Raw genomic sequence first — 26,690 nt, forward strand, 5'->3', positions numbered from 1 at the left:
GCAGAATATATTATAAGTGCTACAAGGGGGAAAAAAAGGTACAATCAAGAATATTCTACCCAGCAAAGTTATCATTTAGATTTGAAGCTAAACCAACCTTACAAGAAATGTTAAAGGGACTTCTTTAAGGCCATAAATAGAAAATTCTGAACGAAAAATATTTCACTGATGAAAGCAAACATATAGCAAAGGTACTAGATCACTTATAAAGCTAGTATTGTAGGTTAAAAGACAAAAGTAGTAACATCAGTTATATCTACAATAATTAAAGGATACACAAAAAGATGTAAAACAGGCCATCCTAAAATATGAAGGAGGCAAGTAAAAATGTAGTGCTTTTAGAGTATGTTTGGATTTAAGTGGCCATTAACTTATAGATCTAGATTACATAGAATCTAGATATTGTATATATACACAGAATGTTACACATGAACATCAAGGTAGCCACAAACCAAAAACCTGTAATACATATACAAAAAATAAAGAGGAATTCAAGCACAACACTAAAGAATGTCATCAAATCATAAAAGCAAGATAAGAAAAAAGGAACAAAACTACATGAAACAACCAGAAAACAATAAAATGGCAATTAAGTTCATGCCTACCAATAATTAGATGTAAAGAGATTAAATGTTCTAATCAAAAGACAAAAGGTGATGGAATGGATAAAAAGACAAGACCCACTTACATGTTGCCTACAAGATATTCACTTCAGACCTAAAGACATACAGACTGAAACTGAAGGGCAAGAAAAGGATATTCCATGCAAAAGGAGCCCTCCTCACCCAAAAAACACACCAGGGTACCAATACATATGTCAGATGAAGTAGACTTTAAAGACTATAGGCTGGGAAGATGGGGGAGTAAGAGGACCTTGAGCTTCCTTAGTCCCCCAGATACAATTAGATAACACCCATATCAGAATAAATAACCCAGAAAATGACCTGACGACTTGGCAGGACAAACTCCACAACTAAGGCAGGGAACAGGCCACATCAAAGAAGAGTGAAGATGTGGTCTAGGAGCAAAACGGACCATGCCCATCCACACAGCTGGTGGTGTAGAGAAAGCCGGAAAACAGACTTTCACACCAGGGAGCCCATGAATGAGGAGGACAAATCTCCATAATATTTGCCTCTAACAGTCAAAGGTGCTGAATATTTTGAGTTCTTAAAACCAGCAGGACTTAAAGCCTAAAATTTGAAAAATCAGTGGGTTCAGCGCAGAAAGCCTGGATGGCATTAGGACATTAGAAACAGCACAACGGGGGCGCCTGGGTGGCGCAGTCGGTTAAGCGTCCAACTTCAGCCAGGTCACGATCTTGCGGTCCGTGAGTTCGAGCCCCGCGTCGGGCTCTGGGCTGATGGCTCAGAGCCTGGAGCCTGTTTCCGATTCTGTGTCTCCCTCTCTCTCTGCCCCTCCCCCGTTCATGCTCTGTCTCTCTCTGTCCCAAAAATAAATAAACGTTGAAAAAAAAAAATTTTTTTTTTAAAAATAAAAAAAAAAAAGAAACAGCACAACAGCCTACACAGATACAGCTTAAAACTATCAAGTTAAAAACCAATGGGGAGCCGATGGGAGGGAGAATGATTTGATCATCTCATCATAGCCAGGAAAGACAAGGATCACAGGGAGAGCCCTCCAAGAACAAAGGAGCTGGCAGGCACCATTTCCCTCTTCCACCCCCACCCCCACCCCAAACAATGGCCACCTGGGAAAACCAGCAAGGTGCTGACACTCCTTACCTAACTTACTAGCACCAAGCCCCATCCTCCATTGCTTGGGTGGATCCTCCCTCCCCAGTCACATCTGCCTGAGTCCTGGTGCCATGGGCCCCTCCCCGAGAAGACCTGTGCAAACCCTGCCAACACCACCTGTCCTGATCCACCCGTTTTCCAGGACCTCAGTTCCCCATGCAAGGGGGTAGGTCTCATTTTGCAAGCAGATCACTGCACAACTTGCCACCCACAAGAAGCAAAGAACCTCTGAAGACAACTGGACTGAAGGAAAAAGAGGCCAAGACTCAACAGCAGAGCACACATAACACACATGGGAGACACTCCCTAAAGCACCAGGCATTGGGGAACAGGAGATACTGCACTTCAAGGCACCACAGGACATCTTCTTCATAAGGCTATTATTGTTAAGAACAAGAAAGTAGCTGACTTTCCTAACACATACACAGAAAATCAGACAAAATAAGGAGACAAGAAACATCTCCCGAATGAAAGAAGAGGACCAAACCACAACAGACCAAAATGAAATGGATGTAAGTAATATGCCTGATAGAGAATTTAAAGTAATTATCATAAAGATACCCACTGGACTGGAGAAAAGAGCAGAAGACATCAGTGAAACCTTTAAAACAGATTTAAAAAAAAAGAACCCATCAGAGATAAATGCAATTAATGAAATTAAAAATACACTTTATGGAGGGGCACCTGGGTGGCTCAGTCAGTTAAGCATCCGACTTCGGCTCAGGTCATGATCTTGCAGCTCGGGAGTTCGAGCCTGGAATCAGGCTCTGTGCTGACAGCTTAGAGCCTGGAGCCTGCTTCGGATTCTGTCTCCCTCTCTCTCTGCTCCTCCTCTCTCTGCTCCTCCCTGCTCACATGCTGTCTCTCTCTAAAAAATAAATAAATGTTAAAAAAAAAATTTTTTTTAATACACTTTATGGAGTAAATAGCAGGCTAGATGAAGCAAAGGAACGAATTAACAACCTGAAAGACAAGTAATGCAAAGTGACCAAGCTGAGAAAAGGACAGAAAGAAAATTATGTGAGCTGAGAATAGTCTTAGGGAACTCACTGACTCTATCAAGTGTAATAACATCCACATTAGAGGGATCTGAGAAGAAGAGAGATAAGGGGGCAGAACATTTATCTGAAGAAATAACAGCTGAAAACTTCCCTAATTTGGGGAAGGAAACAGATACCCAGATCCAGGAGGCATAGATTCCCACTCTCTCCAACCCAAGGAGGTCTACACCAAGACACACAGTAATTAAGCTGGCAAAAAATAGCAATGAAGAAAAAATGTTAAAAGCAGTGAAAGAAGATAGTTCTATACAAGGGGGAACCCCCCTAAAGCTATCAGAGGATTTTTCAGCAGAAACTTTGCAGGCCAGAAAGGAGTGGCATGATATATTCAAAGTGCTGAGAGAGAAAAATCTGCAGCCAATAATACTCTATCCAGCAAAGCTATCATTCAGAGTAGGAGAGATATGGAGTTTCTCAAACAAAACTAAGGAGTTCATGCCCACTAAATCGGTCCTACAAGAAATAAAGGGGACTCAGAATGTAAAGAAAGACTGTAAGTGAGAGTATGAAAAATAAACACAAAAGCAGTGAAAATAAATATTTCTGTAAAAATCTGTCAAGGGATTAAAAAAAAAAAAAAGGAAGTAAAATATGACACCATATAACTAAAATGTGGGGAGGACAGGAATAAAGAACAGGTTAAAACTTCAGTACCATCAACTTAATATAGACTGCTATATGCAAAAGATGTTATACACAAGCCTACTGGTAACCACAAATCAAAAACCAATAATAGATATGCAAATAATAAAGAGAAAGGGATCCAAGTATATCACTTAAGAAAGCCAAAACCATGAAAGAGAGCAAGACAAGAATTAGAGAAAATCTACAGTAAAATCACACAAGTAACAAAATGGCAATAATACATGTCTATCAATAATTACTTTGAACATAAATGCACTAACCATTCCAATCAAAAGACACTGGGTGACAGAGTGGATAAAAAAAAATAAGACATCTCTATGCTGCCTACAAGAGACTCATTTCAGGCTGAAAGACTCCTGCAGATTGAAAGTGAGGGGATGGAGGGGGTGCCTGGGTGGTTCAGTCATTTGGGTGTCTGACTTTGGCTCAGGTCATGATTTCCCAGCCTATTATGTTCGGGCCCTGCATTGGACTCTGTGCTGCAGCTCAGAGCCTGGAGCCTGCTTCGAATTCTGTGTCTCACTCTCTTTCTGCCCTTCCCCTACTCACACACTGTCTCTCAAAAAATGAATAAATGTTAAAAAAAAAAAATGAAAGTGAGGGGACAGAGAAATATTTATCATGCAAATGGATGCCAAAAGAAAGCTGGGGTAGCAACACTTTTATCAGACAAATTAGACTTTAAAACAAAGACTACAACAAGAAACAAAGGACACTATATAATAATAATAATAAAGGGGACAATCCAATAAGAGGATATAACAACTGTAAATATTTATGCACCCAACCTGGGAGCACCCCAATATATAAAACAGTTAATAACAATGTTAGTAACAGTTAATAATAATGATCATAAAAGAAATCATAGCAATACAATAACAGTATGTCCACTTACATCAATGGACAGATCATCTGAACAAAATCAACAAGAAAGCAGTGGCTTTGAAAGACACACTGGACCAGATGGACTTAACATACCTATTCAGAACCTTCCATCCTAAAAGAACACAATACATTCTCTGCAAGTGCACACAGAACATTCTCCAGAAAAGATCACGTATTAGGACACAAAACAAGTTTCAACAATTTCAAAGGAATCAAAGCCATACCATGCATCTTTTCTGACCACAACACCGTGAAGCTAGAAATCAATCACAAGAAAAGACATGGAAAGACCACAAATACATTGAGGTTAAATAACACGCTATTGAACAATGAATGGGTCAACTAAGAATTCAAAGAAGAAATTAAAAATTACATGAAAACAAATGAATATGAAAATACAACAGCCCAAAATCTTTGGGATGCAGCAAAACTGGTTCTAAGAGGGAAGTTTAAAGCAATACAGGCCTACTTAAGAAGAAAAATCTCAAGTAAACAACTTAACCTTACACCTAAAGGAGTTAGAAAAAGAACAAACAAAACCCAAATCCAGCATAAGAAAGGAAATAATAAAGATTAAAGCAGGAACACCTGGGTGGCTCAGTTGGTTGAGCATCCTCTTGATTCGGCCCACATCATGATGCCAGGGTCGTGGTGGAGCCTGCTTAAGATTCTCTTTCCCTCTGCCTCTTTCCCCCACTCTTTCTAAAAATTAAAAAAAAAAAAAAGAAGAAGAAGAAACATTAGAGCAGAAATACATGATATAGAAACTAAAAAACAAAACAACAGATCAATGAACACAGAAAGTTCATTCTCCGAAAAGATCAACAAAATTGATAAACCTCTTACCAAGACTCATAAAAAAGAGAAGATTCAAATCAACAAAACCTCTAATGAAAAAGGAGAAATAACCAACACAGCAGAAATAAAAACAATTGTAACAGAATGTTTTTTAAAAACCTACATGCCAACAGACTAGACAACTTAGAAGAAATGAATAAATTCCTAGAAACATATAACCTACCAAAACTGAACCAAGAAAAAATAGAAAATGTGAGCAACCAATTATCGGCAATGAAATTGAATCAGTAATCAAAAAACTCCCAAAAAACAAAAGTCCAGGACCAGATGGCTTCACAGGAAAATTCTACCAAACACTTAAAGAAGAGTTAATATCCATTTTTCTTGACCTATTCCAAAAAATACAAGAGGAAGGAAAACTTCCATATTCAGTCTATGAGGCTAGTATCACCCTGATACCAAAACCAGATAAAGACACTACAAAAAAGAAAACTAGAGGACAATAACTCTCATAAATATAGGTGCAAAAAATCATCAACAAAATCCTGGGAAACTGAATCCAACAATACATTAAAAGATACACCAGGATCAAGCTGGATTTATCCCAGAGATTCAAGGGTGGTTCAATATTTGCAGGACAATCAACATGATATGTCACATCAAGAAGAAAAAGGATGAAAACTGTATGATCATTTCAACACATGCAGAAAAAAGTATTTGACAAAGTACAACATCCATTCATGATAAAAACCCTCAACAAAATCGGCCTAAAAGGTACATACCTCAACATAATAAAGACCTTCTATGAAAAAGCCACACCCAACATCATATTCAATGGTGAAAAATGGAGAGCTTTTCTCCCCCAAGGTCAGGGAACAGACAAGAATGTCCACTTTCGGGGCGCCTGGGTGGCTCAGTCAGTTAAGCATCCAACTTCAGCTCAGGTCACGATCTCACAGTCCGTGAGTTCGAGCCCCACATCGAGCTCTGTGCTGACAGCTCAGGGCCTGGAGCCTGCTTCCGATTCTGTGTCTCCCTCTCTCTCTGCCCCTCCCTTGTTCATGCTCTGTCTCTGTCTCAAAAATAAATAAACGTTAAAAAAAAAAAATTAAAAAAAAAAAAAAGAATGTCCACTTTCACCATTTTTATTCAGTACAATAGTGGAAGTCCTACCCACCGCAATCAGACAACGAAAAGAAATAAAAGGTATCCATGGTAAGGAAGAAGTAAAGCTTTCACTATTTGCAGATGACATGACAGTATATGTAGAAAACCCTAAAGACTCCACCAGAAAACTACTAGAACTGATAAATTAATTCAGTAGTCACAGGATACAAAATCAAGGTACAGAAATTTGTTGCTGTCCTATATACTAAAAATGAGACATCAGAAAGTGAAATTAAGAAAACAATCCCATTTAAAACTGCACCAAAAAATGATAAAATATCTAGGAATAAACTTAAGAGGTGAGAGATCTGTGCTCTGAAAACCATGAAAAACTGCTGAAAGAAATTAAAGATGATGCAAAGAAATGGAAAGAAATTCCATGCTCTGGATTGGATGAATAAATACTGTTAAAACGTCTATACTACCCAAAGCAATCTACAGATTTAATACAATCCCTACCAAAATACCACCAGCATTTTTCACAGAGCTAGAACAAACAATCCTAAAATTTGTATGGAACACAAAAAACCCTGAATAGCAAAAGCAGTCTTGAAAAAGAAAAACAAAACCAGAGGTATCACACTTCCAGATTTCAAGTTTTATTACAAAGTGGCAGTAATTAAAACAGTATGGCGTAAAAACAGACATACATAAGAATGGAAAAGAACAGAAAATCCAGAAATAAACCCACAAGTATACGGTCAATTTATCTTCAACAAAGGAGGAATGAATATGGGAAAGAGTCTTTCAACAAATGGTGCTGGGAAAACTGGAAATATGCAAAAGAATGAAAATGAACCACTTTCTTTCACCAGACACAAAAATAAACTCAAAATGGATTAAAGACCTAAATGTGAGACCTGAAACAGAAGTCCTTGAAGAGAGCATAGGCAGTAATTTCTGATATCAGCCATAGCAGTATTTTTCTAGATATATCTTCTTAAGCAAGGGAAGTAAAAGGAAACATGAACTGTTGGGACTTCATCAAAATAAAAACCTTCTTCAACAGTGAAGGAAACAATAAAACTAAAAGGCAAACTACTGAATGGGAGAAGATATTTGCAAAATATCATATCCAATAAACAGTGTCTAAAATATATAAACAATGGACCCAACTCAATACCCCAAAAACAAATAATCTAATTAAAAAACGGGCAGAAGGGAGCACCTGGGTGTCTCAGTCAGTTAAGCGTCTGACTTCAGCTCAGGTCATGATCTCACAGTTCGTGAGTTTGAGCCCTGCGTCAGACTCTGTGCTGACAGCTCAGAGCCTGGAGCCTGCTTCAGATTCTGTCTCCCTCTCTCTCTGCCCCTCCCCTGCTCATGCTCTGTCTCTGTCTCTGAACAATAAATAAATGTTTAAAAAAAAAAAAAAAGAAAAAAAAATGGGCAGAAGACATGATCAGACATTTCTTCAAAGAAGACATACAGATGGCCAACAGACACCTGAAAAGACGCTCAACATCACTCATCATCAGGGACATGCAAATCAAAACCGCAATGAGATATCACCTCACACCTCTCAGAATGGCTAAAATCAAAAACACATGAAACCGTGTCAGTGAGGAGGTGGAGAAAAAGGAACTCTCTTGTGTTGGTGGGAACACAAATTGGTGCAACTGTTGTTGAAAACGGTATGGATGTTCCTCAAAAAATTAAAAAATAGAACTATCCTAAGATCGAGGAATTGCACTACTGGGTATTTATCCGAAGAATACAAAACCACTAATTCAAAGGGATACATGCACCCCTATGTTTATTGCAGCATTATTTACAATAGCCAAACAGGGAAGCAGACTGTCCACTGACAGATGACTAGATAAAGATGATGCGGTGTGTGTGTGTGTGTGTGTATATATATATACACACACACACACATATATATATACACACACACACATACATATATATGTATATACATACACACACATATATGTATATACATACACACACACTACATATATATATATATATATATATATATGTATGTTAGAATATTATTCAGCCATAACCAAGAATGACATCTTGTCATTTGCAACAACATGGATGGAGCTAGATGTAATGCTAAGCAAAATAAGTCATTCAGAGAAAGACAAATACCATATGATTTCACTCATGTGGAATTTAAGAAGTCAAACAAATGAGCAAAGGAAAATAAAAACAGAAAGAGAGAGAGAGAAACCAAGGAATGGACCCATTTTTTAAAAAAATTTTTAATGTTTATTTTTGAGAGCGCGAGCGAGAGAGTGAGAGCACAAGCAGGGGAGGGGCAGAGAGGGAGGGAGACACAGAATCTGAAGCAGGCTCCAGGCTCTGAGCTGTCAGCACAGAGCCCAATGCAGGGCTCGAACCCACGAACTGTGAGATCATGACCTGAGCTGAAGTTGGACACCACTTAACTAACTGAGCCACCCAGGTGCTCCAAGGAACAGACTCTTAACTACAGAGAACAAACTGATGGTTACCAGAGGGTAGGTGGGTAGGAGTTGAGGAAAGTAGTGGGTAGGGATGAAAAACTACACTTACCCTAATGAAAAAAATTAAAATAATTAAAAATAAATAAATAAATAGGTAAATAAATAAATAAAATGAAGACTGTTAGAAGGAACAAAGGCATTAAATAATGAAAAGGGGATCTTTCCAACAAGAGGGTTTAACAATTGTAAATGTGCATCCAATGTGGGAATACCTAAACAAATATTAATAAACCTTAAAGGGAGAAACTATCTCTAATACAATAATAATACAATAATAGGAGATTTTTATTTATTTATTTTTTAACTTTTTTTAACGTTTATTTATTTTTGAGACAGAGAGAGACAGAGCATGAATGGGGGAGGGGCAGAGAGAGGGAGACACAGAATCTGAAACAGGCTCCAGGCTCTGAGCTGTCAGCACAGAGCCTGATGCAGGGCTCGAACTCATGGACCGCGAGATCATGACCTGAGCTGAAGCTGGCCGCTCAACCGAGTGAGCCACCCAGGCGCCCCAATAATAGGAGATTTTAACACCACACTTACATCAACAGATCATCCAGACAGAAAATCAATAAGGAAAGAGTGATTTTGAACAATATATTAGGCCAGATGGACTTAACAGATGTATACAGATCATTCCATCCAACAATAGAATATACATTTTTTCAAGTGCACAGGCAACATTTTCCAGAACACATCACATGTTAGGCCGCAAAACAAATCTCAATGAGTTTAAGGCAACTGAAATCATATCAAGTGTCTTTTCCAACCATAACAGCATGAAACCAGAACTCTGTTACAAGGAAAACTTGATCAAACATAACCACATGAAGACTGAACAACATACTACTCAAAAAACAATGAATGGGTCAAGAAAGAAATCAAAGAGGAAATGAAAAATTACTTTGAGACAAATGAAAATGGCAATACAATGGTTCAAAATCTTTGGGATGCAGCAAAAGCAGTTCTAAGAGGGATGTCTATAGTACTAAACCTATCAAGAAATAAGAAAAATGTCACACAATCTAACCTTCCACCTGAAGGAACTAGAAAAGAACAAAGCCCAAAGTTAATAGAAGGAAGAAAATAATAGATTGGAGTGGAAATAAATGACATACAGACTAAAAACAAAATACAAATGATTAATCTAAGCAGGTTTTTTTTTAAGTTAATTTATGTATTTTGAGAGAGAGAGACAGACAGCAAGTGGGGGGAGGGGCAGAGGGAGAAAGAGAGAGAGAGAGAGAGAGAGAGAGAGAGAGAGAGAGAGAGTCAGTCTCAAGCAGGCTCCATGCTGTCAGCACAGAGCCTGATGTGGGGCTTGAACCCACAAACTGTGAGATCATGACTTGAGCCAAAATTGAGAGTAGAATGCTAAACAACTGAACCACCCAGGCGCCCCTGAAATGGTTTTTTGAAAAGATAAATAATACTGATAAACCTTTAACCAAACTCCTCAAGAAAAAAAGAGGAACCAAATAATCAGAAATGAAAGAGAAGTTACAAATGACCCCACAGAAATACAAAGGATCAAGACTACTATGAAAAAGTGTTATGTCAACAAATTTGACAACCTAGAAGACAGACCTAAATTTCCAGAAACATACAATCTTCTAAGATTAAATCAGGAATAAGCAGAAAATGTGAACAGACCAATTACAGGTAATGAAATTGAATCAGTAATCAAAAAACCTCTAACATAAAAAGTCTAGGACCAGATGGCTTCATAGGTGACTTGTACAAAACATTTAAAGAAGAGTTAATACCTATCCTTCTCAAGCCATTCCAAAAAAATATTAGAGGATGATTCCAAATTCATTCTCGGAGACCAGCATCACCCTGATACCAAACCCAGACAGAGATAGTATGAAAAACATTAAAAATTGCAAACACCCCAGAATAACATAGATGCAAAAATCCTCAACAAAATATTCATAAATTGAATTCAACAGTATGTTAAAAAAAAAAAAAAAAGGATCATTCACCATGATCAATTTATTTTGAATTTATTTCAGGGATGCAAGGACAGTTCAATATCTACAAATAAATCAACACGACACATATTAAGAAAATGAAGGATTAAAATCATATGATCATTTCAATAGATGCAGAAAAAGCATGTGACAGAATTCAACATCTATTTATGATACAAATTCTCAACAGAGCGGGTAGAGAGGGAATGTACCTCAACAGGCCACATGTGACAAGCCTATAGTGAACATACTCAATGGTGAAAAGATGAAAGCTTTTCTTCTAAGGAACAAGACAACTTATTTTGTTGTTCTAATCAACTAATCAACTGGTTAGTTACTAGTTGAGAACTAATTAAGTGGTCTAATAAACTAATAAAACTCTCACCACACTTATTCAACATAGTATTGGAAGTCCAAGCTGCAGCAATCAGACAAGGAAATAAAAGGCATCCAAACTGGTAAAGAAAAATGAAACTGTCACTACCTGCATGACACTATATAAAGAACACCTTAATACTCCACCAAAAAACTACCAGGACTAATAAATGATTCAGTAAAGTTTCAGAATACACAATTAATAAACACAATCTATTGTTTCTATATACTAATAACAAACTATCAGAAAAAGAAATTAAGAAAACAATCCCATGTACAATTACATCAAAAAGAATAAAATACCTAGGGAATAACTTTAACCAAGGAGGTCAAAGACCTGCACTCTGAAAATTATTAAGATATTGATGACATGAAGAAACTGAAGATGACACAGATAAATGGAAAGATTTTCTGTGCTAATGAACTGGAAGGATAATGTTAAATTTCCATACCAACCAAAGCAATCTACAGATTGAGTACAATCCCTATCAAAATGCCAATAGTATTTTTCACAGAACAAATAATTCTAAAATTTGTATGGAACCACAAATGATACGAAACAGCCGAAGCAATCTTGAGAAAGAAGAACAAAACTGGAGGTATCATGCTACAAATATACTACAAATATAGTACAAATCTATCGTAATCAAAACAGTATGGTACTGGCACATAAAAAGACACATGGATCAACTAAACAGAACAGAAAGCCCAGAAATAAACCCACATATATATGGTGAATTAATCTGTGATAAAGAAGGCAAGAATGCACCACAAGGAAAAGACAGTCTCTTTAATAAATGGTACCGGGAAAACTAGAAAACTACATGCAAAAGAATGAAATTGGACCACTTTTTTATACCACACACAAAAATAAACTAAAAATGAACTGAAGACTTAAATGTGAGACCTAAAACCATAAAACTCCTAAAAGAAAACATAGAGGTAATTCTGGACATCAGAAATATATTTCTGGCCCCAGAAATATTTTCCTAGATCTGTCCCCTCAGGCATGGGAAACAAAAGCAAAACTAAACAACTGAGACTACATAAGATAAAAAGGCTTTTGCACAGCAAAGGACCATCAACAAAACAAAGAGGCAACCTATGGAATGGGACAATGTATCTGCAAATGATATATCCAATAAAGGGATAATTTCCTCCCCCCCCCCACCAAAAAAAGAACGAATTCATACAACTAAATGCCAAGAAAACCAACAATCAGATTAAAAATGGGCAGAGGATCTAAATAAGCATTTTTCAAAGAAGACATACAGATGGCCAACATACACATGAAGAGAGATGCTCAACATCACTATATCAGGAAAATGCAAACCAAAACCACAATGAAGTATCACCTCATAACAGTCAGAAAGCCTAGTACCAAGGAGACAAGAGATAACAAGTGTTGGCGAGGATGTAGAGAAAAGGGAACACTTGTGCATTGATGGTGGGAATGTAAATTGGTACAACCAGGATGGAAAACAGTATGGGGGTTCCTCAAAAAATTAAAAACAGAAATACTATATAATCCGGTAGTTCCACTACTAGGTATTTAGCCAAAGCAAGCCAAAACTCTAACTCGCAAAGTAATATGCACCCCAAGTTTATTGTGGCATTGTTTATAATAGCCAAGGTATGGAAGCAACTCAGGTGTCCACTGATAGATGAATGCATAAAGAAGTTGCGGTATTTATACATACAATGGAATATGACTCAGCCATAAAAATAATGAAACCTTGCTGTCTGTGATGACATGGATGAACCAAAGGGTATTTAGACTAATTATGTCAGACAGGGAAAGACAAATACCATATGATTTCATTTATATGTGCTAAGAAACAAAACAAATGAACAAACAAAACACAGAAACAAACTCATAAATACAGAGACCTGTTGGTTGCCAGAGAGGTGGGGGCAGGGAGGTGTGCAAAATGGATGAAAGGGATTAAGAGGTACAAACTTCCAGTTATAAAATAAGTCACAGGGATGAAAAACAAAGCATAGGCAATGTAGTCCATAATACTGTAATTAACTTTTGTGCAGTGATAGCTGGTAACTACACTTACTGTGGTAAGCATTTCAAAATGTATGTAATTCTTAAATCACTGTTGTACACCTGAAACTAATATTCTGTGTCAATTGTAATTAAACATTTTAAAAATAGGGTGTCTGGGTGGCTCACTCGGTTAAACATCCGACTTCAGTTCAGGTCATGATCCCTCAGTCCATGGGTTCAAGCCCTGTGTGGGTCTCTTGGATAGTTCAGAGCCTGGAGCCTGCTTCAGATTCTGTCTCCTTCTCTCTCTCTGCCCCTCCCCCGCTTGTGCTCTGTCTCTCTCACTCTCAAAAATAAACATTTAAAAAAATTAAAAATTAGATATAAAATAAGCCAAACAAGGGGGGAAAAAGTGTACAGACTTTTTAAAAAAAGCACATTGAACCTCTAACACCTAGTTTACATTTTTAGTTTTTCTCTGATCTTTCAAAGTGGACTTAAATCCTCTTTGAAACATTGCAAAATGTAAACAAGTGCCAGTTATCAAAGCCCAGGCCTAAATAAGTCACTATTCAACCACCACAATATCTTGGGGAAAAGGATACCACACTGTATAACCGCATTTTTCCTTGCTTATTTAGCACATATATTCATTCACTACTGTCTACTTTCCTGGGTTAATATGAGATTTAACTCAGGGACTATAAATCAAACACTTCATTAACGACTGTGTTTATGTAAGTGTTCATATATTGAGGGAAGATGAAGAGATTGAGGGATAATGCTATTTGAAGTTAAAGTTTGATCACTGAAAGATGAGTAAAAGAATCTTTAAAATTCTAATTCAGGAATTAAATTCATGTTAATCACTAACAGTATTGATATTTTAATAATCTGGCAATTCTGAAATTATATCCAACAATCTTAAATTCTTTTATTGAATTCAATCAGAAGTATACAGGCGAGTTTTTTGCAATCATAAATTAATATAGAAATAAATGAAAAATGAGTTCTATGACATATCTGGACCAACTCTGAATTTGCAAAGTAAATAACAAATGTGCAGTCCTCATGTTATCAAGTGACTTTGACCAAAAGTGAAAAATGCATCATTCCTTTTGATGGTTTCCTGTGGGATCGCTCAGGATATTTTAAGTAATAAAGAATGTAACAGACTACAGAGCAACAAAGAGATTTACAGCAGAAGCAATGATTAAAATGATGAACATCGCCAATGGTGGAAGGAGCATTTTGCCAGAGGATGCAGAGGGATGGGTTTTGGGACCTGGAACTGGAACTGGAACCGGACCTGGAGCTGTTAATGAGAAGACACAGTGACTGACACATGTCATTTCTGATACTGAGTTTTATCCACCTAAACCATGCAGACATTTAGCCTGAGTCACAAACTTAACTAAAGTACTTCTAACCAGAAACAATGTTGAAATAAATATAGTTCATTACAGATTTCAGGCTACATTTTCATATATACCATCAGGGTATGCTGCTCTAGGTTTCATCGAGGATTCCACAGCCTTTTTAATATCTATGCAGACAACATACTTTGTTGTTGTTGTTCAAGTTCTCTAGAATTTCATAGCAATTTTCTGTTTACATTTTCTGTATATACATGCAAGGTAAAGTTTAATTCTGTGTTTATTTCAAGTAAGGCTATATCTAATATATATATGCCACCAGTGACTAATAAATGATTAAATATAGCTGCACTTTTAAATGCTGAGTCCTGCCAGCTGATAAAATAAATTAACTTTTCCCCTCCGTACATGAAACACTGTAGAAAATGGCTTCCCTTACATAGGAACTAGTGAAGAGGAACAGTGCAGTCCATCCGTGTGAGGATGATGTTTCACATGATAATTCAGTTATCCCTTAACTAAATTATGGCTATATTTTGGTTTAGACCATACAAGGGAGAACTAGGAAGTATCCAAATGGGATCACCACTCAGATTTCATACACTTAACACAAAGAAACAGGCAATAAATTTTGTAAGTCTTTAACTCATATTATCAATTTACTTGCCATGCATTTGTATGTATACAGATGGGGAAATGGAGAGGCAGATGTATTCATACATTAGTTTGTTACTAAGGAGCCGTGGTTCTCAAGGGAGCAGTACTGTCCCCTAGGAGGCAGTTTGGGAACTTGTCAGAGTATTTTTTGATAGTCACAATAGTGAGGTAGAAGTACAGAAGGCAAGATGGATGCTGTCCAATGCTCTGGACAGTGTTTGCACAATGAAAAATTAACCCACTTCCACACAAACTTCAAATGCACTGCCAGACACACATGTAAGTTAATAATCTATTCATAATGCTTAAACCCAGAACCAAAATCAATTTTATGTAGAAACAAAGTATTTTTGGATAGTTTTAATAAACATTAGTTTCCATCTAGTTTCTACTTCTTCTCTTTCATTTTCTTATACTTGCATAGAATAGCTTCCAGTCTTCTCTTAAATCCAATTTGTGTTAAGTAAATACAATCATCTGTCCATTATGTCTTTTAGTATAACGTAGGCACTTACATATTGAAATGTACATAATTTTGTTATAAATTATAATTAAAAAATTATACTGATATTTTTATGGGTGCAGGTGGGTCTTCTTATCTATGAATGGTACTTCAGGATAGTATAAAGGCTTTATAAATACTTGTTATAAAAAGGGAGAAGTGGGTTGATAGGGTTGAGAACCACCACTCTAAACAGAACACAGTTGAAAATGACTGCTTAAGAAATAAAGCCCAGTTGCTCCCACCATATACACACAATAAGCATTTGGATATGACATTATATTCCGTTATTATGATTCCTGAAACTCTTGAAACTTTGTTCCTGTTATTGAAGAAAAATAAATTTGTCACTTCTTTTATATTGCAGATCAGACACTTATCAACTAAGGAAATGAAGTATTTCTTACTAGGATTGCCGATATCTTCCTGACTTTGGTCTTCTAAAATAGAAACAGATTTTGAGTTAGTTGCATTGTACATCTATATATCCAGAAAGAGAAAAATCTGACTAAATGATTAAGCAAACATGGTTATCTCTGAGAATGGGCCTGTAGGGCAAGGTATTGGGCTTATATGTATGTGTGGGGTTGGGGAAGGGTTTAATTTTTACTCACTTGTGCTCTTTGAAATTTTGTTTACCTTGTATGTACATGTGTTTCCATTAAAAGAAAAATTAAAATTTTATTTACAAAAAAGTACTTTTTCTGCACATTGAACTAAGATTCCCAAGTACAACATTAATACCAACTATTTACTGAGTGCTTTCTATGTGTCATGCATTGTGTAAACGATTTATGTAACTGTCAGATTTCTTACAGTCCCAGTAGATATAGTTATCAGTATTATACAGATGTTCCTCAAAACTTGCACAAAATCACAGAGGCAATCAGTGGTAGCAATGTCTGATTTCAAAGCCTCTGTTCTCCATTACTATGATACACCACCTCAATTACAATGCTGTGCTAGCATTGAAATATTACAATATTGCCATATTTTGATAGTTTTGAAGCCAAATACCCATTCCAGGAGCCCAGGATAGAGGCATATTTTTTTTATAACTAAATCTGGCTGGAAGACAAGTGTCACATGACAGAAAGTGAACAAAATTTGAAAAGTGTGAGTCCTGGTTTTCTCTTTCTAGTCCTTTACAGGTTCCTTAAATTTCCTATATTCCATACTTTCATCTCTGAAATGGCAATAACAATATTTATCTTAACGATTAAACGAGATCCTGTGTAAATGTTTTGACACTTTTAAAAAGCTTGCACTACACACAGCTTTCTAGGAGAGAGCACAATACAAAACATTCCCAGCAAAACCTAGTGGCCTCTCTGGAGGACATGGCAAGTGCAGTGAGGAACACAGAATGACTGGTCTCATGCTGTAGGCTTCTCATACACACCGCTCTGATGATGCTGTTCCTATTACTACAGATCCCCTCACAGTAGCCACCTGACCCTGGGAAGCCTCCTGTTCCATTCTGCAATAGAATGGATGTGCAGCTGGAAGCCAACTCTTCCAGTTGCCGGTCAACTATCTTTTTCTTTGCTTAGCCCAGAGAGCCATAATAGCAGCCTGCTGCTCACACTGAAAGGGGTTCTCAATATTTTCTCCCTCTGGCTTGCATACTGGGGTATCAGAGAGGCTGTGCAGCCCAGGTGTCTTCCTTAGCCCCCTTAAGACTGACCTAACTGAATGATGATATTAAAGGACCCAGAACCCCATGGTACCTCCACCCCCAAAAAAGAATTTATTACCAGGTTTTTCATCCAGTTGCACCACTTTTATTCCTAAATGAGAAAGAATTTCAGATAATAATAATAAAGACAGCTACAACTTACTACTATTTTAACCATTTTAAACTACCATTCATTTTGCCAAACTTTATCTCATTAGGACTTTAATCAGTCCTGCAAGACATAAATTTTCTTCATTTTACAGATGTGGAAGTGGAAAGCACAGGAAAGTGAAATAGCTTACATGAAAAGTTACCCTGTGAAAATGGCAGAGGAAAGACTTCTCTAAGCTGGGTCTGTCTGTCTATACAGACTGTGTTCATTCCCGACACCTGGCTCAGCAGCTGCCTTTCAGATAACCACTGTATCTCAAAGGAGCCAATGAAAATACTATGCAAACTCGGGCCACTGAGCTGAAGAGTTGTAGACACACAAGGTGTGTCATCAGTGTTGTTAGAGGTTCACTTCAAAGTTGTAACCAAATAAATGTGTGACACAACACGGCAAATCCAGGAAAAAAAAAAATGAAGTTTGGGGGCCTTTCAACATTTTTCCTCCTCTGTAAGCATATTTTCTGAGCCCCTTCTAAGGAACTTGACAGGAAACACTATACAGTTTCTCTGGTCACAGAAGCTCAAGGCTCCTCAATAGCCTTGTCCTCACCACAGCCTCACACTGTTTAAGTATCTTTTTTCATGATTATATTTTATTGGTAGGCTAAATGTGCCATGGTAAATAAAACTGGAAAAACACTTAAGGAACCAAAGTCTTCAGGAATAATGTGTACTTGGCCGTAAGTTAAGAGACCTGGGTCCTTCACTCACTTACGTGATCTTGTGCAAAGCACTGAGGCTCCCCTGCATATCTAATGGTGACAACTGTTAACTAAACCCCCCAAATGGGCAACTTCTTCTCTCATATGCCAACCACTGCTTACCAGGTAGTGAAAAAGTTTCTGGAATTTTCATTCCTAAACGAGAAAGAAGTTTTCAGTGACTTACAGTTTGCTCCAATGAGTACGTTCTCCCAACTCTTCTTGTCTGATGAGTTTAAGTGATACAAATGCCAAAGCTCCCACTGCACTGTGATTCCTGGCTTTTTATTTAAAAGTTATGGCTATGAGAGCCCTCACTGTGCAAATCCACTTCAAGCTTAGAGAAGCTTTCTGCCATGGCTTGTCTGTATGCTAGAAGACTGTATTTTGTTACCTGGAAATTCTAGATGCTGAAATGTTAGCCAAAGCGAATAGTCAGCGTCTTCATGACGCTGAATTTTCTGAGTAACTTAAGCTATAGAACCTAGAAGGTGCTGGCCTGCATGCCTCCAGGTCCCAGCAGCCTTGCCTTCAGCCATGCCCCTAACAAGCTAAGTTTCCTGCTCTAGGAACGTATGAATGCTAGGGAAGAAAGACACTTTTTGTCCTCTCTACTCTCCTCCCCAGCTAAATCTTAGTAGAATGGCTAGCAGTAGGCTGTAAGGGAAATGTTAATGAATAATAGTCTCATGAAGATATATTTCTTAATGCCTGGGGGAATTCTTCTCACCTCATACTTGGACCCAAAGAGTAAAAAAGAAAGCTGTCTTACCAGGTATTTGCGTGGGTTCATGGCTCATCATACCTCAAGACAAAAATAAATATTAGTGTTAATCAATTGTCTTGCATTGTGAATGGTCCCCTCTGTCTACACCTCCCCCATCTCCAATCCTTAAAAAAAAAAAAAAAGGAAAAAGAAAACTATCAACAAAAACACCTTTTTTTTTTTTTTTTAAAGTTTTATTTATTTTTGAGAAAAAGAGAGCAAGGGAGGGGCAGAGAGAGAGGGAGAGAGAGAACCCCAAGCAGGGTCCATGCTATCAGTGCACAGCCCCACATGGGGCTGGAACCCACAAACTATGAGATTATGACCTGAGCCAAAATCAAGAGTTGGACGCTTAACCAACTGAGCCACCCAGGCACCCCATCTTTTTTTTTTAATTTATTTATTTATTTTTTAATTTTTTAATTTATTTGAGAGAGAGTGAGCACATGCACAAGTGGGGGAGGGTCAGAGAGAGAGAGAGGGAGAAAATCCCAACAGGCTCTGTGCAGCCAATGCATAGCCTGACACGGGGCTCAATCCCACGAGCCGCAAGAACATGACCTAAGTGGAAATGAAGAGTTGGACATTTAACCAACTGAGCCACCCAGGTACTCCCCCCCACCCCAAACACCTTTCAATGGCTCTTCATCCTCTGACAAAGCAAGACCACTCTTTAGCCTGGTCTTCAAGAACTTTCATGATATGGCCCATATATCTTCAATCAATCTTTATAAGGCAGTCCTAGCACATTGGCTTTTAAACGAAATAGTGCTGGGTCTAAGAGTCTGCTTGGTCTAGTACTATTGTCATTATAATTATTAGTTCTGTGATTGGGCAGGCTTCTAATCCCTCTGAGCTTCAATTCCTTATTTATGCCAAGAAATACTTACACTGTAGGTTTGTAGTAAATGATAATTAAAGGAGATACATCATAAAAGTGCTTAGTACACTGCGTGGAACATATTAAACATTCAATTAACGGAGTCCCTCTGTTCTGGCTTAACTCATTCCTCAAACTCTTCCATGTCCAACAATGGCCTTAGTCCTAGGAGTCAGTCCTCATGTCACCTCCTAAACTTATAGCCAGTCTCAGAGGGTACGGAAAAAGATCACTTACCAGGTAAGACAGTGGTCTCCTGGCTTTTTGTTCCTAAAGATGAGAGCAGAAATTGTTTAGTGAAAAATACAATCAACTTGAAAATTAATGTAACCTTATATTTATATGGCTTTTTATAGTGGAAAACTAAAAGCTCTGAGAGGTGGCAGGGGACAGGGGCCTGGAGTCTGACTTAACAGTGAGAACAACTATGGCTAGTGACCCAGGAGCTCTCTGAGAGTAAGCAAAACTTCCTCTCAGCTCTTGTTGATTTTTTTAAGATTCAGTCCAAAGACTCTGACCTAGATTTATTTCTTAAAAATAAAACTTCTCGATTACATACATTATAATTACAGATAATTTGGAAAAACACAGGAAATTATTAAAAATTACTCAAAATCCCAGATTTCAGAGCTACTCATGCCCAACATTTTTGGTATATCTCCTTTCAATTTCTTTGCTATGTATAATGTATGTCCATATACATTTTTAATTTCCCAACTTTATTGATGATGTAATTGATAGCACTGTTTAAGGTGTACAGCATGATTTGAATTATATATATTGTGAAATGATTACAATTAACATCCAGCATCTCATATAGTTATTTAAAAAAAGAAAGAATGGGGGCGCCTGGGTGGCGCAGTCGGTTGAACGTCCGACTTCAGCCAGGTCAGGATCTTGCGGTCCGTGAGTTCGAGCCCCGCGTCAGGCTCTGGGCTGATGGCTCAGAGCCTGGAGCCTGTTTCCGATTCTGTGTCTCCCTCTCTCTCTGCCCCTCCCCAGTTCATGCTCTGTCTCTCCCTGTCCCCAAAAAAATAAACGTTGAAAAAAAAAATTTAAAAAAAAAGAAAGACTGGAGAATTTAAAAAAGCATCTCATGTAGTTATTTTAAAAAAGAATTTTTCCCTTGTGACAAGATCTACTTTCTTAACAACTTTAAAACGTGCCATACAGCAGTAGTAGTCTAGTCATCATTCTTTACATTACATACCCAGTACTTATTTATAAGTGGATGTTTGTATCTTTTGACAGTTAAAATGAAGTTGCCATTACAGTCTGTACACTGTTTTACATCATATTTTTACTTGCCACTATAAGCACTTTCTCATGTCTTTAAATATTTTTCAAAAACATGATTTTTAAGTTGTTTAGTGTTTCATAATATGGATATTAGTTAACAATACCCCACTGTTGGACACTAAGGTTATTTATAAATTCTGGCTACCATCACAGTGTAAACATTTTGCACACAAATCTTTATATTTCCTTAGGACAAATATCTAAAAGTGTTAAAACTAGGTTAAAAGGCATGGACATTTTTAAGGCTACATACTATCAAACTGCCCTTCAAAAAAGTTCCAATTTATAATCTTATCATTAATTTATGAGGGTCCCTGTCTCAGCACCCTTGAGGACATTTGAGTAATATCATTATAAAAAAAAAACAACAAAAACAAAAACCTGGAAATGAGTTGTACTTTGAAATACACTAAACAATCAGATGTATATAGTTAACAGCATTTATTACTCAGATTGCTGGAAGCAGAAATAAATACACAAAATCATTTTAATTTAGAAAAGAATAATGCCATTTTTTAATGCTCCTGCCCAACACCCTAACCCTAGGTCACAAGAGTTTGTGAGTAATTAGTCATACCTTCTTCTACCCATGTAACAGCTAACCTTATATAAAAGCAGAAAATATGCTCTTTAGAACTAATTCCTCATGTCATGTCTCTAACTGCTCTGTGGGTCATCTTGGAGATAAGACAGATAGGTAAGAGAGAGAGCTGCTGTGTCATCTTTACAAAGAAGGTCCATCTGTAACTCAGGAGGGCTCTGATATACCAAACGAGTATGCTAAAGTGGGTTCTGCCTTCTTCCGACTTTTCCTTACCATGCCATGCTTACCTGTTTCCATCACTAAGAGAGCCATATTGCAAATGAAAACCCCCAGAGTTTATGAAAATGTCTTACCAGAGTCTTCAAGATTCTGGTTTTTCTCACCTAAGTTATAAGAAGAAACTTATTCGTTTCAGTGATAAAACAAAATAACTGAGAATTACTATAGTTACAACAAACTATTTTCAGGTATGATAGCCATAAAGAATCACTTGGTACATCCAGTCAACTAAAGCTACTAAATGTAAGCCAGAGTCTAAATGTACCTAATTGGAACCTTCCTCTGGCCCCCTTTATAAAGAAAAATCATCACATATAGCAAATCTCTTGGGGATCTCAATGAGCTAGAAAAATGTCTATCTTGAAGAGTTAGCTGAAATCTCTGTGAAATGACCAGTAAAACTTGTGGCTGCAATGGGCCAATAAGAAGTGTTGCAAAGCAAGTCCTCAAGGGCATAAAATGCTTCACATCAGGACAGGAAATATCTGCTAAAAATCAAGTAAATTGCATACTTAAGAAAAAGCCAGATGCTGTTCTCTCATCAATAAAGAAAAACATACTGTAGCTACATGGGCCAAACACATAATAAGGAACTTAAATGCAAAGAAGTGATCTGAGTCACATCACCGTAAGTGGAAACTTAGGGAGGAAAAGCATCTAATCACCTAGATTCTTTAGTCAAATGATAACAAGTATCAGCATCTCTGACAGATGCAAATGAGTAGCTTTTCTACTTTCATCTGGATGTGTGGTGCCACACAGGCTAATTTCAATGACTAAATACAGAACTATACATAAGAGGTCTTCAGACCTGTCAAAAGCAACTAGCTCTTCAGGTCTACTCCCCTGAACGTTTCCATATTCTTCAGATCTCCAAAGACCCAACCCCTCTCATTTGTAGGAAGGTAAGTTTCCCCAAAATAGATACCCCCCCCCCCCCGCTTATCTGTCAAGTTACTTCCCTTCCTGTCTGCAAAGTACTCTTTCTTCAACTAAGAAGTGAATTTGCTAACAGGAAAGAGCTGCTAAATATTAAACATCCATTTAAAGATTATTTTTAAAAATTAGAGCACACTTACCAGGGTTGTAGATATAGATGGGTTGAGAATATTCTGAAACACAAACACGTTTTCATTACCCAAGTACTATCATCAGATTTAAATAAATGTCAGGTTCACTCTATTTTTAAATGCTTGTTAATAATAAAGATTTAGGTTGGCTTACAAAAATACAGTAATATGAAAAATTTAAGATTTTAATCTCAAAGCAAATGGATATGGATTTATTTTAATTACATGAAGAATTCATAGAAAAACTAGCCAGGAAGACAGCTAGAAGCAGACCGTTATTCTCAAACTTTTTAGCAAGGAAATCTTCAAAAGGATCCACCCAAAGCATGCATTAGCCTAAAGCATTTTCTGGAAACCTTGGTTCAAATCTATTGGGCTTATCTGATAATGCTATTCCTCATAGAAATCCTGTTTCTCTTCCCAAATCTTTCCTATGGTTAGATTATTTTGAGAAATATGAGAAAGATTATTTGAGAAAGATTATTTTTGTTACCTCCTCTTATTTTTCACTGAGGAAGCAGAGACAGACAAACCATATTACCATTCTGTCCCCCCCGATTCCCTCCTTAGGCCAAATGCACTCTACTTCTTCCCTTTGTCAGTCTCCCGGATGTTATTTCCTAAGATATCAAAATATAAGACTATGAATCTAGCTCTGTGCATAGGAATCATGTAGGGGCATTTAGAAGTCCTTAAGCTCCTACATGGACAGGCTGCGGTGAGAGTAGCATGGTCCCTGCATGCCCAAGGCAAATGCTGTGTTTGAGAGCACAGCCCTAGGCATGGCTAGGGGTGGAGAGTAAGCAGCAGAGGCTCCTGGGCCCTCCACCTGACACGGTGGTGGTGGCGGTGGTGGCAGTGGTAGCAGCAGCAGCACATCTTAGCCTCAAGAAAATGATGGCTGATGGTGTGACAATATGGTGGGATGGCTCTGCCGCATGCCTGGGAGAGGAACACTGATAAAATTCCCCTTAGAAAGATAATACTTTAAAAGCATATCTTACCCATGTTCTCAATACAATTTTCAGCTTTTAGTCCTGAAATATGAAGACACAGCTTTGTTAGACACAATCTGCCTTAGTAAAGATTTCAAATTGGTTTTATGGCTACTGATAACCTAATTTGTCAGCTTTAGTCTATCAGATCCATAATTTGGTGGGATTCAAAATGCAGAACAATTACATTTTTGTATTTATATTACAGCCACCAAACAGTATGATCTTTGATAAAACATCTAATGCTTCTGGAATTAAGTTTCCTTAGCTGTACCTTTTACTGGGAATTTGCTTCAAATGACCTCTAAATACCCATCCAAGGCTAACATTTTATGATTCTATTTTATGATTAGTCTGCAAAAGTTAGGAAAAAATTTACCCATCTGTTCAGTTAATCTTCTCTTCAGATACTAAATGTCCTCAACAGCAAACCTATCCTTTTACTATGACAATTCCTATTCACTGGAGAAAGAGAATCTCAATCAGGTCTTCTAGATCCTTGAATATATAAAGAAAGATCCTTCACATTCATATAAGGCAACAAGTTGGTCTACCCCAAACATTAATCTATGGTCTGTTCCAGAACACTGATCTACATATATAAGAAAATTCTATAGTTTTTGGACAGCAGGAATATGGCACCTACTAGTGTTATCTTTATAAGGTCCTAGTCCCTCTCCTTGGTGCTGCCCTAGAAAAAGTCACCAGTGCTGCAGCAACAACTCTGATATGCCCAACTATGGTTATGGCAAGAACTTCAGTGAGAGGATGTTTAGATTTGGAGCCACCATGAAATACAGAGGGCTTCCTAGAAAGTCACATGAGGATCTAGAGTCCCATGGTCTCTTCTCCATGTTTGGCTAACTCACTGATCTAATCTGGATATTCAGCTACCTGAGGATGAATCTCTCCATCTAAAATGGGGGGGGGATCCCCAAGATGTCTGGCTTCACTATGAGAGATGCACTTTTCCATAATCTGCTCTCAAATCCTGTACCATCTTGTGTAGGATTTGAACCAAGAATCTAGGTGTCTTGGTCCAGTTTCCACTGGTCAAGGAAATAGTAGGGATCTGTTCAAATCTGGATGGTGCCCTGAGGCTAACCTCAGGTGTCTGACTAGACTGAAATTTTTGTTTATCTATTTATTTTGAGAGAGAGGCGGAGAGAGAGAGAGAGCGCACGTGCACACATCCGGGGGAGGGGCAGAGAGAGGGAGAGAGAGAATCCCAAGCAGGCTCTGCACTGCCAGTGTAGAGCCCAACACGGGACTCGCACCCACAAACCGTGAGATAATGACCTGAGCCAAAACCAAGAGTCAGACACTTAACAGACTGAGCTACCCAGGCGCCCCTAGACTAGACATTTTTTAAGAACAGTCTAGAGACTAATACAAAACACTGCTTTAGCAGGAAATGAGTAAGTGCAAGCCTTACTCAGAGGACTTAGTTGAGGGTGAGGTAAAAGGTGAGGGAAGATGTGGATAAGAAAGCTATTGGTATAATAGAAAGATTCAGCCAGGGGACTAGACACTGGGGGATTTTAAAACTTTTATCTTTCGTCTGTACCACACATTAGAGTATATTTCTCAAAGTGTAGTCTTCTAATCACATACTTAAGAATCATCTGGGTGCTTATTAAAAAGTACACCAGGGCCCTAGCCAGGACTACGGACTGATACAGAATTTCTGGGGGTGATGCCTTGTATTCTGCATTTTAAACAAGAAATCCCAAGTGATTTTTAAGCACAAAATTTTTGAGAACCTCCAGTAATAGAGAATGGATCTTCTTTAATGTTTAACACAGATCCATTTATTCAAGACTGCATTTCTCTTCCCTATTTGACTGAATTTAATTTTCCATTAGTTTTTCAACAGCAAAAAAGTAAACTATTTTGGGTTAAAAGAGAGGAGACTGGTGCAGAAATAAACAGGAGAAAGCACAAATATGTAGAGAATTAAAGAAGGGACTATAACCACAGATTTGATAGGTGTAAAAAAACCCCACAAGATTACTGTGACTAGATTTACACCAATAAATTTGAAATATAGAACAAATGCCTAGAAAAACAGAACTTATTAAAACTCAAGAATAAATAGAAACTTGAATGGTACTATAACCATTAAGTAGTTTAAATTTTTTCCATAAAAAAATACAAAGATAATTTGGTTTTTACAGAGTACTAAAGAGGAGGGTGCTGTACAGAGAGAACCCCAGAGATCTTCAAAGGGTTTCCTTTGAATACTGAGCAAAATACAGATCAACTTATGTGATCGGGTATGGGGAAACTACCTGAGGCCAGGGAAAGAATCCATGAGAACACGAATGGTGCCTATTTCTACCAGTCACACTAGAAAACCTTGTAAACTGCCATTTTAGCAGAGAACTCTACAGTAAGAAGACTTAGAAACAGTCCAGACAACAGTAAATAAAGCCCTCTCCAGAGTTCCCTTTTTCCTTCAGATCCCCAGAAATTACAGATGTCTGTAACCAAACTCAGAGCTGATTGGAATTTCCAGCAACAAGACTAAGGCAGTATTTGTTAATCACTGGGTTTCTGCACATAAGCATTTCTTCCCCTTGGGAGCTGCTACTGCTTGCCTGTTACTGGGACTGAGACTGACTCACTGCAAGAAAAG

The 26,690-nt window shown here is 37.6% G+C and overlaps 1 protein-coding gene and 1 long non-coding RNA gene across 8 annotated transcripts in view; one reads left to right on the top strand and one right to left on the bottom strand.

Moving 5' to 3' along the window:
- Positions 1-14,043: 14,043 nt before the first annotated feature.
- The window catches only part of ART3 (ADP-ribosyltransferase 3 (inactive)), a 141,625-nt gene continuing 128,978 nt past the window's right edge, over positions 14,044-26,690 (bottom strand). For 2 of the 7 annotated variants that reach the window (XM_045473705.1, XM_045473704.1), the window contains exons 4-12: positions 24,062-24,094; positions 23,067-23,099; positions 22,062-22,091; positions 20,103-20,135; positions 18,992-19,024; positions 18,343-18,375; positions 17,427-17,459; positions 16,077-16,109; positions 14,044-14,449 (exon numbers count right to left, since the gene is read on the bottom strand). In XM_045473705.1, the coding sequence (XP_045329661.1) occupies positions 14,310-14,449; positions 16,077-16,109; positions 17,427-17,459; positions 18,343-18,375; positions 18,992-19,024; positions 20,103-20,135; positions 22,062-22,091; positions 23,067-23,099; positions 24,062-24,094 (401 nt within the window). In that variant the 3' untranslated portion in view covers positions 14,044-14,309. The remainder of the gene's footprint in view (positions 14,450-16,076; positions 16,110-17,426; positions 17,460-18,342; positions 18,376-18,991; positions 19,025-20,102; positions 20,136-22,061; positions 22,092-23,066; positions 23,100-24,061; positions 24,095-26,690) is intronic. The other 5 variants (XM_045473707.1, XM_045473708.1, XM_045473709.1 and 2 more) reach the window with 5 other exon arrangements.
- LOC123595832 lies at positions 16,116-17,903 on the top strand. The gene is made up of 2 exons (XR_006711394.1): positions 16,116-16,229; positions 17,611-17,903. It is a non-coding gene; the product is annotated as an uncharacterized LOC123595832 (long non-coding RNA).

The sequence above is a fragment of the Leopardus geoffroyi genome, chromosome B1 (genome assembly GCF_018350155.1).
Source record: "Leopardus geoffroyi isolate Oge1 chromosome B1, O.geoffroyi_Oge1_pat1.0, whole genome shotgun sequence".
Lineage (NCBI taxonomy): Eukaryota > Metazoa > Chordata > Mammalia > Carnivora > Felidae > Leopardus > Leopardus geoffroyi.